General features: G+C 36.2%; 1 protein-coding gene across 2 annotated transcripts; it reads left to right on the forward strand.

The window, feature by feature from the left end:
- Positions 1-1,617: 1,617 nt before the first annotated feature.
- On the forward strand, positions 1,618-12,770 carry LOC107582898 (uncharacterized). Of its 2 annotated transcripts, XM_016268926.1 has the most exons (8): positions 1,618-1,677; positions 1,982-2,452; positions 6,712-6,808; positions 7,540-7,602; positions 8,432-8,625; positions 8,721-9,648; positions 10,666-10,808; positions 11,756-12,770. In XM_016268926.1, exons 2-7 carry the CDS (start codon positions 2,384-2,386, stop codon positions 10,791-10,793), a joined length of 1,479 nt encoding a protein of 492 aa, XP_016124412.1. In that variant the 5' UTR covers positions 1,618-1,677; positions 1,982-2,383; the 3' UTR covers positions 10,794-10,808; positions 11,756-12,770. The 2 variants fall into 2 exon arrangements, with proteins under 2 accessions (XP_016124412.1, XP_016124411.1); XM_016268925.1 differs by lacking the exon at positions 1,618-1,677 and having other exon boundaries at positions 1,920-2,452.
- The last annotated feature ends 4,233 nt before the right edge of the window (positions 12,771-17,003 follow it).

Below are 17,003 nucleotides of genomic sequence, written 5' to 3' on the forward strand. Positions count from 1 at the left end.
CATAAGACTGACATGACACCTTCATAATCAAGACATGACACATGTCATGAATATGAAGGGTTTTTATGCATGTTTATGACAACTGTCTCATATGGACTCATATTTGCATTAAAAATGACATAACTGAGTGAATGACACTTAATGACAGTTGTCATAAACATGCATAAAACCTCCTTCATATTCATGACATGTGTCATGTCATGATTATGAAGGTGTCATGTCAGTCTTATGCACACCCCTTCAAGTAAAGTGTTACCAAACATTCTTTAGAATATTAAAATCATACTTCATATCATAATCATACATCATACTAAGAAAAAAAAAGTGTTCTTTTTGCTCACCAAAAAGGCTCTTTTCAGTGAGCAATGCCTATATGCCCAAGATAAATTACAGTATATTGTGAACCTGATTTTTAATAGATTTAAAATCAGTCATCTTTATATTACAATGTGTGATAAAGATCTTTCTAATTTCATCTAATGCATGCAGATTTGCATTAATTTGTTATTTAACAGAGCTATTCCTGTCTCCTTCATTTTAGGCTACCGACCTCTTGGTTTCATAACTTGGACACCCATTGTGCAAATCTGAAAGGTCGTAAGATTTAAAATAGCTTTTAATAAAAGCATAATTTTGGTATTTAGACACACCTTTTGATTCCATTACCTTGGGCAATACTGTGAAAACATTTAAAAGAGCCCATCCCATTCATTCTATGCTAATGAAACATTAACTTATTCATGTTACGTTATTTTATTTTTTTCATTCTTTATGCATGATTTGACCTTTTTTTTTCAAAGGTGTGAATCGCCTCATTTGCCATGCAATTTTATAAAAGAACATGCCAACTGAAAAGAGAACTTTAATATTTAAAGGCATTGCACAAAGGTGTTTAATTTTCTACAGAATTTTAGCTTCTAAAAAATTAAATGACTAATTTGCCAAAAAATCTACTCACCATCAGGCCATCCAAGATGTAGATGAGTTTGTTTCTATATTGGAACAGTTTTGGAGAAATGTAGCATTATGTCACTTGCTCACCAATGCATCCTCTGCAGTGAATGGGTGCCGTCAGAGTCCAACCTGATAAAAACATAACAATAATCCTGAAGTAATCCACACGACTCCAGTCCATCAGTAAACATCTTATAATGTAATGCTAAATTTCCAAATATGTTCCCATGAAGAAACAAATCCATCTACATCATAAACATTTTCCATTAAAGCTTATTCTGACACGCAAGAAGTAATTGCCATTGATTACAAAAAGGCAGTGCATGTTTGAATACATTGCAAATGAGATTTGTGAGCTATAGGTTTTTGGAGGATAACAAATAAAAGTTAGACCTACTGCTTTCAACACGAGGGTGAGTAACTGATAATATATCGGATTGTACATTCTATTTTCAGTGGAAAACATAATAATGTTCTATTTGTTCCAATGCATATGTACATCTAAATGACCATTAAAATGAGTACCACAATGCAGCAACATGACTTCAGCACCTCCTCAGCCTCTTTTTCTTTCTCAGTGAGTTCAGCCCTGCCTTTAAGGGGAGGGTAAGATAAGAGTCCACATACAGACCCCTGAAATCCTCCTCAGAGCCACAGTCCCATAATCAACACAGCACAGACGGCTCGCGCTGCACGTTGATAAGAAAACTACAAGACCAAGAGGTAGATTTAGGCTAACCTACAATATTGTCGCTTTTATTACAGACAATGCGAAGACGAAGGGACCCTCGTGTGCTACACATGGACCATCTGAAATTGGAAAGGCTTTTTAATATATAACGGTGATGTGGAGTTAATAAGTGAGGAGTTTATACCAAAACAAAGGGACCGCACGCGCATCACTTTACTTTTTAAAAATAACTCTTTAAAAAAATTTTTTATTTTTTATATATATAAAGTCCTGTTTGACTTTTAAGACATTTTATGTAATCTGAATGACTTTTTTTTTATTTCCATGCCTGAACAGGTATTTTAGATTACCGTTCTCTCAGACAGGCTAACATTAAGAGACGTCTTCATTGGTCTGAACCATGTAAATTAATGATTAAATAAACGCCAGCTGAGGAATCCGGGATTGTGGTGCTTCGCCTGGAAACAAACCTCTTCGCTTTAATCCGCAAACTGCCTTTCAAAGGACTTCAAATGGGCCACTTGCTCCTCAGAAGAGAGACTCATTCTGCCGTGGAGGGCAATTTGAATGTTTGCGCACTGAGAGGAATGTCGAGCCTGCAGAGCCGCTGAGGGACTCAAACTGCTGCTTAATTAACCCGATATTTGCTCGCGACTCGGAGCCCAGTGCTGAGCGTCTGGTGCGCGTCTCTCTAAATGCGCGCTGTCCCGTGGAGCCCCGCAGCGGCACGGCAGCAAGATGAGATCGCGGATCCCGCTTCTTCTCGCGGTACTTGCGGCGGCGTGTCTGCGGTCTGGCGATGCGGAGGTAAGAGCGACGCATTTTACGCGTTAATGAATCTCAACTTTCTGTCTTGGAGAGTTAGGCTAATTGGTTCCTATTGCATTCTTATAGGCTAATTCTTTTTCATTAAGAATTGATTGGATTAGCATTGCTTTATAGAGTGAATAATATCTACAATATAATTAATGTTATTTATTTATTTTCCAAAATTTTTCCTCCATAAATAAGTTGATAGTTACCTCATCTGTCAAGCCACAAAAGCATGCAAAAGAGGTCAATACTCATGTGGTATATTCTTCCGAAGCCATATGATAGAACAAGCCAAAATGTAAGTCTACCCCCCCCCCCCCCCCCCCCCCCCCCCCCAATAGGTTTGGAATGGCACAGTTTTTTTTTTTAATGTTCCTGAACATATTTGCTTGTGTATTTGTGTACAGGATGGATTATTCTTCCCAGTGCTTCAAGGTTCTTTGAATACGGTTAATGCCACATTCATTTATGCTGTAATCTTGGAGTGTAACCATTGGCATCCCCCATCATCATAAATCACCCAATCATATGAAGGGTGAATCTTTTAAATGAATCTGTGAACTAATGCCTAAAGGCTCCAGGAACTGATTGGTGCACTAGGATTGTTCACATTTAGCACACGAGAGCTGCAGGTTCTAATGTTTTTGCCCTTCCTTTGACCGCCACAGTTTTTTGTTGCATGAGGCACCTAATCAAAATATGACATTTCTGTGACCCCCCCATCCCCCTAAAACCTAGAAGTCTCTTACATATCATAAGAGATTTAATTGGTATAGTTAATTGAAAACATGCGGGATGTTTAAATTGTAATGTTTAAAAGGTCATTCTTGTTCGAAGGGAAATGCAAGATCAAAACTCATTTAAAAGCTGTGATTATGATCCCTTCGCAGCTTTAAGGTGTACTTTTTGGAAGTTCCCCATGTAAGAACATAATTTTTCATCTGTTTATGATGCATGATTTGGATGGAAAAATCCCGCTAGGTGAAAAAATGGCAAGTAAGACATATCCACTTGATTATATGTTTTTATTTACAAATAAAAATGAAAAACATACAAACATGCAATGTTGCTTCTTGCAGCTACACACAAACTGATGATTGTGCATATTTGCATATGTTAGTAGATGATATGGGCATGTGTGTGTGTGTGAGAGCATCGTCAGCAGATGTGTAATTATGTATCATTACTCCCCAACATGGGCTGTGCATTCCACCACTCCTACACAATCCCAGAATGCTCTGGGCCTGTCCTTCACTCTCTGATGATATTAGGAGCAGGGTTCAGGGGTTGTGTGGTTCAGCACTGGTGATCAACTGAAGCACACACCACCCTCCCATTGGTTTGTTTGGATGAGGCAACCTGCAAGTGTCAGTATAGCTTAATTTACACATTTTTGCGATATTCTGATTTATATATATATATATATATATATATATATATATATATATATATATATATACTTGGAATTAGTTTTTTTATTAATTTTTTTGCAGAGAATTTGTTGAGACAAATTCAATATCTACTATCTCAGATGTTTCTCATAGCCAGCGATCATAACGAAAAGCCAGAATCTTAAATTTGTTTTTCAAAACAAAAAAATAATTTTCTGCTTAAAGGGGTCATATGATGCGATTTCAGTTTTTCCTTTCTCTTTGGAGTGTCAGAAAGGCGGGGCATTGAGGCGAAACAATAATGTACAGTATGTGAAAAATAATGTGTTTTTTGAACCTTAAACCGCATAAACACATTTCATTACACCAAATACACAAAATAATGTACTTTTAGCAACATCATATGACCCCTTTAAATGTTTATCACTTTTTTCCCCTTGAGACAAGGATAATTTAATCTTATATGTCTTTCCTTTATGAAGAGATATCAATAATGTTTCAACCTGTGCTTAGATTTGCTAAATCAGCAAACTAAAGTCTGCAAACCAAAATCAGAAATCTATGAAGCTCCATTAAATAAGCTTTGAAACAGCAACTCCTTAGCAATACAAATTTCCTTTGATTCTATTCTATTCTATTCTATTCTATTCTATTCTATTCTATTCTATTCTATTCTTGTGAGGTCTTTGTGTATGCCATCTAGTGTCTGTATAATATATATATTGTTTTGGTATAATTGTGATGCTATGTATTTACATTGGGTAGCCATGAAACAATTTAGTGTGTGTGTGTGTGTGTGTGATATATTATAAATGTTTATGAATCATATACATGTGAATTAGAGTGTGTTAGTGTGTATGTCCAAGCATACACTACCATTTAAACGTTTGAGAACAAATTAATCAAAATTCACAGTAAGGACTTTTACATGGTTACAAAAGTTTTGTTTCAAATGAATGCTGAGCAAAATTTTCTGAGCAAGAAAAAAAAAATCAGAAATATTAAGCAGTTTTCAATATTAATAATAGCAAGGAATGTTTCTTGAGCAGCGAATCAGCAAATTGGAATGACTTCTGAAGGATCATGTGACACTGAAGACTGGAGTAATGAAGCTGAAAATCCAGCTTTGTCATTACAAGAAAAAAAATTCATTTTAAAATATATTCAAATAGAAAACAGCTATTTTTAATTGTAATCATATTTCATAATATTACTGTTGTTTCTGTATTTTTGATCAAATAAATGCAGCCTCAGTAAGCATAGGCTTTTCTTTCAAAAACATTATACAAAATCTTACCGACCCCAAATTTACATTTTATGTTTTCATTCTATCCATCTGTGTTGTGATAATTTGAGTATCAAAAAAATCACCATGACAACATTTAATCAATGTTCAAGCAAAGTTTATCTGTATATAAACACATCCTGCTGCATTATAGATCTGAATTGAATCCTTGCTGTGGTATTGGCAGTTCTTCCATACATGCACAACCGGATGATAGAGCGTTTAAGAATGTAATGGAGATATTAAAATTGGAAAACTGATGATTCACAAGATTTATGCATTTGGACAAAACAAGACCAGTGTGCTTCTCAAAGCTGCCAAGAGTTTAAGACACACCAGTGATTCACCATGAATTATTTCTGTTCGATTATGTGCATACCACAAGAGGTGTGGCAAATTTAGGATGTTTCTTAACTTTTGGCATGCTTGAATTCCTGCATTTGTTCGGCTCATGCAAAACCATCTGAATCACCAGCCAGTAATGAGACTGATTTCCCTTATCACGCCGATTACTGAAGTACTCCATCCTTCCGGCAGCCTCCCTCATCCATCTCTCTCTTTCTTCTCCTCAAACTCACCTTTTCTCCATCTCTCCATCCCCCACTTCCTCTCTGCTCTCTTTCCTGTGTCCTGCATAAATGCTGCCAGATGAGACGGAGGAGACGAGGGTCAGTAGCCCCTGTCTGGACATGCTGTATGAACAGGGCTATTGTGTCCCCAAGACCTGCATTGACACCCTGAGACAAACCAGCATCTCACTGTCACACACTCAAAAACACACAACAAGACATACACATTATTTTATTTCTATTTTTTATTCTAATTGGTCATTCAGAATTCTGAGCTCAAATGTTGTGTTAAACAGTACAATTGACCATTATTGAATTTAAATGATTAAAATCATAATTAAATAATTTAAATAAATTTAAATATTTTATTGTAATTTATTATATTTTTATTTTTATTGAATTATGAATTCAATGTTGCATGTTCATTTATTTATTTTGTATGTATCAAGGAGGATAACAAAAAGTAATTAGGTCTTCATGACAAAATAATGCATTGTGTCAGTGTCTGGGTTTATTTTTTGCAATCTTGACTAACTTATGGTACATTATTATTATTTTTTTTTTTTACATACGTTGCTATTCAAAAGTTTAAAGTTTTTAATGTTTTAAAAAAAAAATATGTATATTTTATTCTCACCAAGGCTGCATTTATTTGATCAAAAATATAGAAAAAACTATATTTCAAAATAGTCATATTTTTAAAAATATTATTGCTATTTAAAATAACTGTTTTCTATTTGAAAATATGTTAATTTATTCATGCGATGCAAAGCTGAATTTTCAGCATCATTACTCCAGTCTTCAGTATCACATGATCCTTCAGAAATCATTCTGATATTCTGATTTTCTGCTCAAGAAACATTTCTTATTATTAGCAATTTTGAAAACAGATATGCTGCTTCATATATATTTGTAGAAACCATGATACCGTTTTATCCAGGATTCTATGTTGAATAGAACATGCATTTCATGGTACTGAATATTTCTAATATATTTTGTTTCCTATAGGCTGATCCTCTTCCGGCCGCTGTGGTTGAGTTGGTGAAGGGTGGATCTGTGTCTTCTATTCAGGACTTGCAGTTTTTGCTGTTCTCTGAATCTATTGGTAAATCAGCTCTCTTTACATCATTAACATACTGTAAAATCTCACAGAAACGCACCTCTCATGCATGATTCATTCTTCTTTCACATTGTTTATGGAGCAAGGGCTCAGGGCAAAAAAAATGCTGCAAAAAGTGACAAAAGTTCCCTAGATATTTGAAGTGTGATGACATAAAATCCCTCTGTTTCTCTTTCTAACATAATTTGATATTCTATTCTAGGTCAAATTTATGGGTTTAGTGACTTTCTAGACACTGTAGTGACCTGTAACTATCAAATAAATGTCATTGGTGTTTTATAAGTGTGTCGCTAATATGAAGTGTTTTTTTTTTTTTTTTGGATAAAGTTCAATTGAGTCCTCTCACATTCCTGGAGGCAAATATTACTCTTTAATAAATATGTTAATTAGGACTCTGGGCTACAGCACCCCAGTACTTAATATCGATTGCATCTTTAATACTTTTTATGAAACAACTTTTTGACCTTGATCTATGTAAGCTGTCCTCATTTATATTTAAAGCATTATAGTAGCAGAAACTCTTATCTATAGCCTTTGAAAATACTTGTAAGGCTATGAAAGATGCGTGGTGTGATGTGCCAGTCCTCTTCTACTGTTACTTTCATCCCTGGAAAACAGAAACAAGTTGCTATTTCCTAAAAGGGTCTGCATTTCATGCATTTTCACCATTATTTCACTACCTGATGGTTCAACGTTGCTGTCATTTTCTTCTCCAGAGGTTGAGCCAGACAGTCACCATGACAACGACACCAGCAACCGTCTGCCACGCAGTCTTCTGGGTTAGTCCGACTTACTTTGTCCTTATTCTCTTTTCTTGCTTGTTGCTATATTGTTTTATTCTCTTTTATGTCACCATTATTTGTTAAATATGTATTTAACAAATTCCTTTCCATGCTTAATACAACATTAGGTAGGTTCATTCTCCGCAAAATTGTAAATACTCCGTGGGTTTTTCAAAAGAGGTTACTTGATGGACTAATGGCACAGAAATGACAAATTTCAGCTTTAACATTAGTTATTTTCTGATATATTCTAAAACATACTTTATTTTATTTTAACTACTTAGTTCTTTTGAACAATTATATTAATTTATTGCATGTATGACTGCAGCTTTCAAATAATGCTCATAACAAATAATTTCAAATAATGCTCAAAGTCAATACTACATTATTACAAAACCCCTAGTTATTATCATGTAGCCAGTTTTGTTTAGTCATGAGCTGCACGGGAAGCCAAATGATTAGCTACCACCTAGCAACACTATGTCAACCACACACAACACCTTAAAACAGGGGTGGGCAAACTTGGCCCTTCCAGGCCACTTTCCTTCAGAGGTTAGCTCCAACCCTAATCAAACACACCTGAACCAGCTAATCATTGTCTTCAAGACTACTAGAAGGCTACAAACAGGTGAGTCATATCAGGGTTGGATCAAATCTCTGCAGGAAAGTGGCCTGGAAGGGCCAAGTTTGCCCATCACTGACTTCAAATAATGGAGAAGCATTTTTGCATGAGCAAGCACCTGTACAAATCAAGTTAGTCGAATTGCTGTATGTTTTGCATGCAGTTCATGTGCCTCTGTGTGTATTTCTGCATCTTTGTCTGCAGACGCTCAGCCTGCTCAGCAAGCCATCTGTAAGGTCAGGACCGAGGTCATCGAGGTCACACGCTCCATGTTGGACCGTAGCAATGCAAATTTCCTGTTGTGGCCTCCATGCGTGGAGGTGCAGAGGTGCTCGGGCTGCTGTAACACCAAGAGCCTGCAGTGTGTGCCTGTACTTACACACACACGATACCTACAGGTACACACACACACACACACTCTCTCTTTTCAAGTGCGTACTTACAGTATATTCAAACAAGCCATTTTTCACTTTCCTTTCCTCTTCATCCTCAGGTAATGAAGATACAGTACGTGAACAAGCGGCCTCTCTATGATAAGGCTGTCGTCGCCGTTCTGGACCACGTAGAGTGCCGCTGTCAGCCGGCTCCTCGGCCCCCTCAGCGCCGAAAATCATCGGGCCACAAACAAGAAGGACGGGAGCGCTTTGGGAAACCTCGACCTAAAGATGAGCTCCATCGCAGGGATCAACTCAAACACAACCAGAGGATAAGCCTGGAGGACCTGCTCAGCCACAGCTGGCTGCCCAAAGAGAGGTTCTCTGAATCAGGATTCGGCCGGGACGGCTGGGGTCTGAACGAGACGCAGTATGGAGGGGGCAAAGGTCATAACCCTCACCCTGGGGATGGAAGCAGACGCAGTAAAATGAATGACACTGCAACACATGGAACGACGGCTCCTCTGCCAAATCATACCGAGCAGGATGAAACTGATTTATCATTGCACAACGTTATGCAATTCGAATCGCAGAGTAATGCTAACCAAAGTATAACCAATCAGACATCTGATTATAACATGAGTACACTGGAATTGACCAATCAGACTTTTATGCACCAATCAAATCTAACGCGAGAAAATGAGCAATTGCAAGCAACCAATCAGACAGACCAAGTCACCTCTAAGGCCACAGGAACAGCCAATCAGAATCGAGGAGATGTGTTTCTGTCTGTAGAGGAGAATGGTCAGAATGTGAAAGGTGAGACTACGAACGTAGAGGTGAAGACGGAAGAGCTAGAGCAGAGACAAATGGGCAAAAAGGCCAAGGAGGAGGAAATAGAAGAGCTGCTGCTAATGCACAAAATCCTAGATGAAGAAAAACACAAACATCACCTCAAAGTACAACAGAAGAATATACAGCCGCATGAGAAAATACAGCAGCTCCATCACAAACAACAACACACTTATACAACCACACAACGCACAGGTATAATAACAGAATACACAAACAGATAATATGAGGTTTTTCTATTCAATCGCTTATCAGTGTCTGGAAGAATTTATTCATAGTCAGCTGGACAGAATACAGTGTTGTTAAAGTAATGTCAACTTATGTTTTTGAGTAAAAGACAACAAAAAAATGCTGGTGAGGTAAGTTTGATTGGCTGTTCATTACGATCTTCAGAGCAGAATTTTGACTTGTATGTCAGCGGCCTTCTAAATGAACATCTCAGCTCTGTGCCACTGTAAGCTTTGCTTAAAACTTGCATTAAAGACACAGTTCACCCATAAATGAAAATTCTGTCATTTATACAAACTCAAATCAAGACACAAAAAGATCTTACTTGGCAGATGTTCTACAGAAACAATTTACTGGACTGCAGTTTGTATGTGAGATGCAAAGTACTGTAGATAAAAAAAAAAGTTCTTCAAGACGAACCTTAGGCAAAACTTTAGGGTTTTGCTATGCAGTATTCTGGGTGTTTACTGTGCATTTGCTAGGGTGTTCTGGGTGGGTGTGAGGATGCATTACAGACACATACGGATAGATAGATGGTTGGATGGATAGAAGATAGATAGATACAAAATTAACTCTCTTCCACTATGAACAGGTCAGAGGGAAATTCTTCTGTGCTCATTCTATGCTGTGCTTTTGTCTGTCGTAATTGCCCACTTGATGTAAGTGGTGTTTAAGAACAAGCACACTGGGGCATATTTGGACCATGTTCAGTTTGATTCTGTGAACCAATTTCTATGAATATCTCAGCTGACTTTGAATAAATACTACCAGACACACCAGATAGAGAAAGTAACACTAGCATATGCCTACATAAACTTGTGCAGTGCAGTATTGACAGCATTATATGAAAATGCATTACTTATTATTGTGCAGAATAATAAGGCTAATGTGATTGGATTCAACACAGCACAACAATACCGCACAACACTGCAAGATCAGAATAGCTTGATTAAAAGTTGATTTTGTTGTTGTTGTTGCAAACAGGAACTACATCTCCTGTGCAACATCTCCCTCCACACAAACCCCCCAGACCACCTCCTCACCCCCCGAAAAGGAGGAGAAAACAGCGCAATCGCATCAGCAAGTCTGCCATGAGAGCCCTGCTCATGTAATACAAACATACACAGGTAAGCTGCTCAGATATTAAAATGAAATGCCACATTTAAAGGAATAGTTCAGCCAAAAATGTACATTTGCTGAAAATGTACTCACCCTCAGGCTATCCAAGATGTAGATGAGTTTATTTCTTCATGGGAAACAATTTTTGGATTTGGAGTAATTTACATCACTTGCTCACTAATAAATCCTCTGCAGTGAATGGGTGCCATCAGAATGACAGAATAATCCACAAGTAATCCACACAACTCCAGTCCATCAATTAATGTCTTGTGAATAAAAAAAACTGTGTGTTTGAAATAAACAAATGTATCATTAAGATGTTTTTAACTTCAAACCATTGCTTTCAGCTAAAATACAAGTCCTCTATCCATAATATTGTTTTCTGAAGTGAGAAGTCATCTTGTCTGAATCAAGAGAGAAATATGCAGAGATCAAGCACCGTTGGTCGATGGATTTTGATGTGAGAAGACAACAGGAGATGGACTTTTTCCACTGGAGGAAGCATTAGTATGGATGATGGACTGGTATTTTGACCAGAAATGACAGTTTAATGTTAAAGTGTATGAATGATGAATTTGTTTCTTTCAAACACTTTCAAACAATTTGTTTATTATTAGATTTTCGCTTCACAAGACATTCATTGATGGACTAGAGCAGTGTGGATTACTTGTGGATTATTGTGATGTTTTTATCAGCTGTTTGGACTCTCATTCTGACGGCACCCATTCACTGCAGAGGATCCATTGGTGAGCAAGTGATGCAATGCTAAATCTCTCAAAATCTGCTCTGATGAACAAACAAACTCATCTACATCTTGGATGGCATGAGGGTGAGTAGATTTTAAGAAAACTTTCATTTTGGGTAAACTATACCTTTAATATACAGTACAACTAATAATGGTAACAATATTACATGGGATGCGCTGACTATGTCTCTTTCTATCATTCTCTCACAGATAATCAGATGAATGCAATCTCTCCCATATGAGTTCTTATTTATGTAGCAGTGTGTCCAGGGACATTAAGAGATATATGGCACTAATCACTTTTCAAAAATCACTTGCAGCCAGGCCCTTCTCACCTCTCACAAACGTTTAATCTCGTTTTCTGCTCAAAGTCATGAGGAAAAAGACAATTCTGACACAGAAGATGTTTGCATGGAGGATTGTTTGAGACTCTCTTCTAGGTTCATATGTGGGACTTGGGAATCATGCAAATCTGTAAGTTCAGAACATCAGAAACATGAAACACCATTTGAACCCTGGACAGAGAAAGCGAGTAAGAGCACAGAACTAGCAAAACATGGAAAAGAATGTCTCGAAAAGATTTCCTATGATCACTCACCTTAAGAGTCAAACCGGTAGTTGCTCCTGTGCAGCATCTCACCTATTATTCTGAATCACCCAAAAAAGCGGTTGCCATTTGCAATTTGTTGTGAAATTGAGGCTTTAATTTTGAGAACCAATGAACTAATTTATAAATGTATCTTTTTTCCCTGATCCAGTATTATGAAAAAGAAATCTTTTGAAAAGCACACTATCTCCAGGGACATGTTATTTTATGTCATATTTCAAACTACATGTTTTTACAAACACAGAGAACGCTTGAACAACTTTGTATTTTAATATATTACCAGTCAAAAACACAAAGTACCTTTGCTATAAGTTGTTTTCAGTATCATTTGTTATTATTTAAGCAATTCTTAACACTGGAAATTCACAGGATAAAGCAAGGGAATGCATTTCTTTCTCAATTAATTCCTCATACCTCTATGTGTGTGTAAAGGTGCTACATTATAACACAAAGCAGTAAGTTTATTCATTAATATTATTTATTCTTTTGTAAATCTGTTCTGTTCACAGCAGGGCCGGTGTTTCATCATAGTCTTACAAAACATTTACCAGAAGACCAAAATGTGGATTATTTTTAATATGTTCATGTACAGATGGTCTGTTTTGGATCTTTACTAAACGTTGCAGATTGTGCAGAATTTGCACTCTATTTTATACATAGAATAAAATGTAAACACTAACTATTAAGGTGTAATTCATCATCTTTTGTGTGTGCAATTTTAGATTTAATGTTGTTAGCTTTTAACAGTTTTTCCATAGCTCACCCAAAAATAGAAATTTGCTGAACCCTCAGGCCATCCAAGATGTAGATGAGTTTGTTTCTTCATCAGAACAGATTTGGAGAATTTTAACATTACATCACTTGCTCACCAATGGATCCTCTGCAGTGAATGGGTGCCGTCAGAATGAGAGACCAAACAGCTGATAGAAACATCACAATAATCAACAAATAATCCACACAACTCCAGTCCATCAAATAACGTCTTGTGACGTAAAATGTTGTGTGTTTGACAAATCAAATTGACAAATCAATAAGAAACAAATCCACAATAATCCACATGACTCCTGTCCACCAATGAATGTCTTGTGAAGTGAAAAGCTGCGTTTTTATAAGAAAAAAATCCATCATTAAGATGTTTTTAACTAAAATACGAGTACATACTCCATAATAATGCTTCCTCCAGTGAAAAAGTCCATCCCCTGTTATTCACCTCGCATCAAAATCCAACAACATATTTAAGCACTATTTTTTTGCTTGTAAACTGTGTACTTTTCTGGATTTGTTTCGTACAATCACACCGCTTTTCACTTCACAAGACAAACTGATGGACTGGAGTCATATGGATTATTTGTGGATTATTGTGATGTTTTTATCAGCTGTTTGGACTCTCATTCTGACGGCACCCATTCACTGCAGAGGATCCGTTGGTGAGCAAATGATGTAATGCGAAATTTCTTCAAATCAGTTCTGATGAATAAAACAAATCTTCTACATCTTGATCCAGAAGGTGAGTACACTTTCAGCAAGTTTAAATTTTTGGGTGAACTATTCCTTAAATGCAAACCTATTCAGATATTCACATAAACTTAATTTGTTGTGCTACCACAGTCTTTCTTATTTGGCAGACACTTTAATTCAAAGCGACATACAGTGTGTTTTCTGGGATTCAAACCCTTGAACTTGGGTTGCTAGCACCATGCATACCAGATGAGCTACATAAACACTTGTTTTCAACCCAGTGCATTAATAATGGTTTGTTTTTCCTCCTTTTTCCTGCCATCCTGATTAAAACTAGCTTATTCCTAAATCTATTTGCCCAGAAAACATAACTTCAACACTTACAGTATCTGCCCACAGTTTTTCAGTTTGATTTTGGCCTGTTCACAATTTGAGGTTTCTGATCCCAGTTCAGCACATTTTACACAATTACACTACCGTTCAAAAGTTTGGGGTCAGTACTTTTTTATTTATTAATAATATTCAGAAAGGTACCAGCAAATTGATCAAATGGACAGTACAGTCATTTATATGTAACATCACAAAATATGTCTTTCAAATAAATGCTGCTGTTTTAAATGTTCTATTCATCAAAAAACCCTGAAAAAAAAGTATCACAGTTTCCACAAAAATATTACTGTTTTCAACATTGATAATAATAAGAAATGTTTCATGGGCAGCAAATCAGCATTTTAAAAGGATTTCTGAAGGATCAGGTGTCACTGAAGACTGGAGTAATGATGCTGAAAATTCAGCTTTGCATCACAGAAATAAATTACCTCTTAAAATATATTAAAATAGAAAACAGTTATCTGAAATTGTAATGATATTTCACAATATTACTGTTGTTACTGTTTGTTTGATCAAATAAATGCAGCCTTTGTCAGCATAAGAGACTATTTTCAAAGCTATTAAAAAATCGTACCGACCCTGGTTTAGTCCCACGGCCCTGCAAATGCTAAAATGGGACGTCCCAGAAGTCCATTTGTTCCCTATCACCACATGAAGTTCCACTGGCAGTCGGAGGTCTTTGGTGTGCCTGAAATGGGAGGAAAGTTTATTGCGTTGTTAATCTAGGGAGTCGTGTTGTTTGTATTTGTTTTTTTGGGAAGGTGACAAATATGTTCCTGGACTAAAGGATCCTGATTGAAATTCCCCTGTTCACTGAGCATAAAGCGCCAAGGGGCTCTTTCTCAAGGGCACTGACAGATCCACACTCTTCAGCTGAATTTTCTGGAACCAGACCGTGAATCTCTGAAGGTCTGTTTTAAAAGCAACAAGATTGAATTTTTTCAAACTTTGACCTCCAGCTATGATAAATAATCCATTTATGTTTATTGCAGTATATCGTGCTTGACCAACATTTATGCAATGACAAAAAAGGCCTATCGTGCAGTTTGTTTTTGTTTGGTCTGTGTGTGAATGGTTGAGAGGGTGCTCTGCTCTGCTGCGGCCCACCCGGACAGATAGACGCACTCCCTCATTTCATATCTGACTCTCTCCCTTGATAACTGGAATTTATGTGCTGAATTAATGCAATTAATTATGCGGCCCTGCATTCCTGTGGGAGGAGAGAGACAGTGAGAGTCGGTAAAGTGGATCAGTTCAGTGTAGGCATTGTACAGCATGACCTTAGATGAGCTTGACATTTTGATGTATGGAGATTCAACTCAATCCTGGTATAAACTTCACTCTAAGTTGCAGCTTTACAGTTATTTTAAGTACCTCACTCAGTATTTTAAACGTTTATGTACTTTTACTTGAATTGAAACCACTGATAGTGCTATTTACATGCACGTACATCTGCATTTTTGGCATTCATTTTAGCCTCTTACACAAATGTACATATTCTAGAAGTATCTCATGTCCAGAAGATTATGAAAATGACCTGATTGTCTTTTTAAACACTGAAATTCCGTGTTATTTTTGTTTTCGTTATCTATTATTATAGTATTTCATATTTTTGATTAACTTTTATTTTTATATTTTCAGTTTTTATTTTCATTTTAGTTTAGGTTTTAATAATTTGATTAAAATGATCTTTGTATCAGTTTTAGTTTTAGTAAACTTTTTATTTATTTATTTTGTTTATTTATTATTTTATTTAATTTAGTTAGTTGCCAAGGCAACATTTCTAATTTCCATTTTTTCCATAATTTTCTTCTTTTTTTTTAATTTAACATCAGCTTTATTTTTTAAATGACCAATTTAGAATTTTATGTGTGAAAACGAACTATTAGTTAGTTTGAGTTAGTTAACAATAACAACACTTTTTTTCTCTCGCTCTTTTGTTGCAAGTATGATATTCTACATGGATTTTATTTCCATCCCATACAGTATGTAAGAAAGAAAATCTGTAAAACAGGGCCCAATATACTTTGTTAATATTAAGACATTTTCCATATTGATTTTTCACAGGGATTTTGTCTGTATTTTGAATTACGTATTACATTACTTTGTGTTTTTGGGTTAAAGAAAATGTCCTCAAACTTGTGTGTTGGAAGAAAATCTTCAGTTTTTCCACAATTTTTTCTCTTTCAGTTCAGGGCATCTACTTTGACTTTTTTTTTTCTTTTGCACTTTTTAAAGTCATTTGTGTTTTACTTCTACTGCTTAGGCAAGCAATGTTACCATGGAAATGATAAATGATTTAATCAATTTCCTCTCTTTCCTACGATTTCATTCATACATTTTTATTTCTTCAAAAGCAAGATGCATTTTCTCTGAAAGAGCAAAACAATCACTGAAATATTATGTGCTTCAGTGGTACTCTATCAATTATTTCTGAAGCCAAAGCAAAGATATTTGCAAATAAAAATCACTCTAATATTTGCCAACCATAAAAGGTCACATACTGAAAGATACCCCTACACTCTTAAAAATAAAGGTGCTTCAAAAGGTTCTTCAAGCGATGCCATAGAAGAACCATTTTTGGTTCCACAAAGAACCATTCACTCAAAGGTTCTTTAAAGAACCATCTCTTTCTTACCTTTTTATAAGCTGAAGAACCTTCTTTCGTCACAAAGAACCTTTTTTCAAACAGAAAAGTTCTTCAGAAGTTAAAGGTTCTTTATGGAACCATTTAGACAAAAAGGTTCTTCTATGGCATCGTGAAGCACCTTTATTTTTAAGAGTGTAGGACAGAGGATGAGAAGACATATTCCTCTCTGCTAGTGCACTCATTTCCCTCCAAGCACACTTAAGTGAAGATGCTATAACGTTTGTTATTATTATTGCTGCAAAAGCATGATGTACAGGCACTCAGCGTCCACGTTTGCAAGAGCACTAAGAGCAGATAAATCTCACAGATGCAAGCAGAGAGAAGAGTTTGCACCCTCCCTCTTCATGATTTAG

This window comes from Sinocyclocheilus grahami, unplaced genomic scaffold, assembly GCF_001515645.1.
Source record: "Sinocyclocheilus grahami isolate Dianchi unplaced genomic scaffold, SAMN03320097.WGS_v1.1 scaffold48.1, whole genome shotgun sequence".
Taxonomy (NCBI): domain Eukaryota; kingdom Metazoa; phylum Chordata; class Actinopteri; order Cypriniformes; family Cyprinidae; genus Sinocyclocheilus; species Sinocyclocheilus grahami.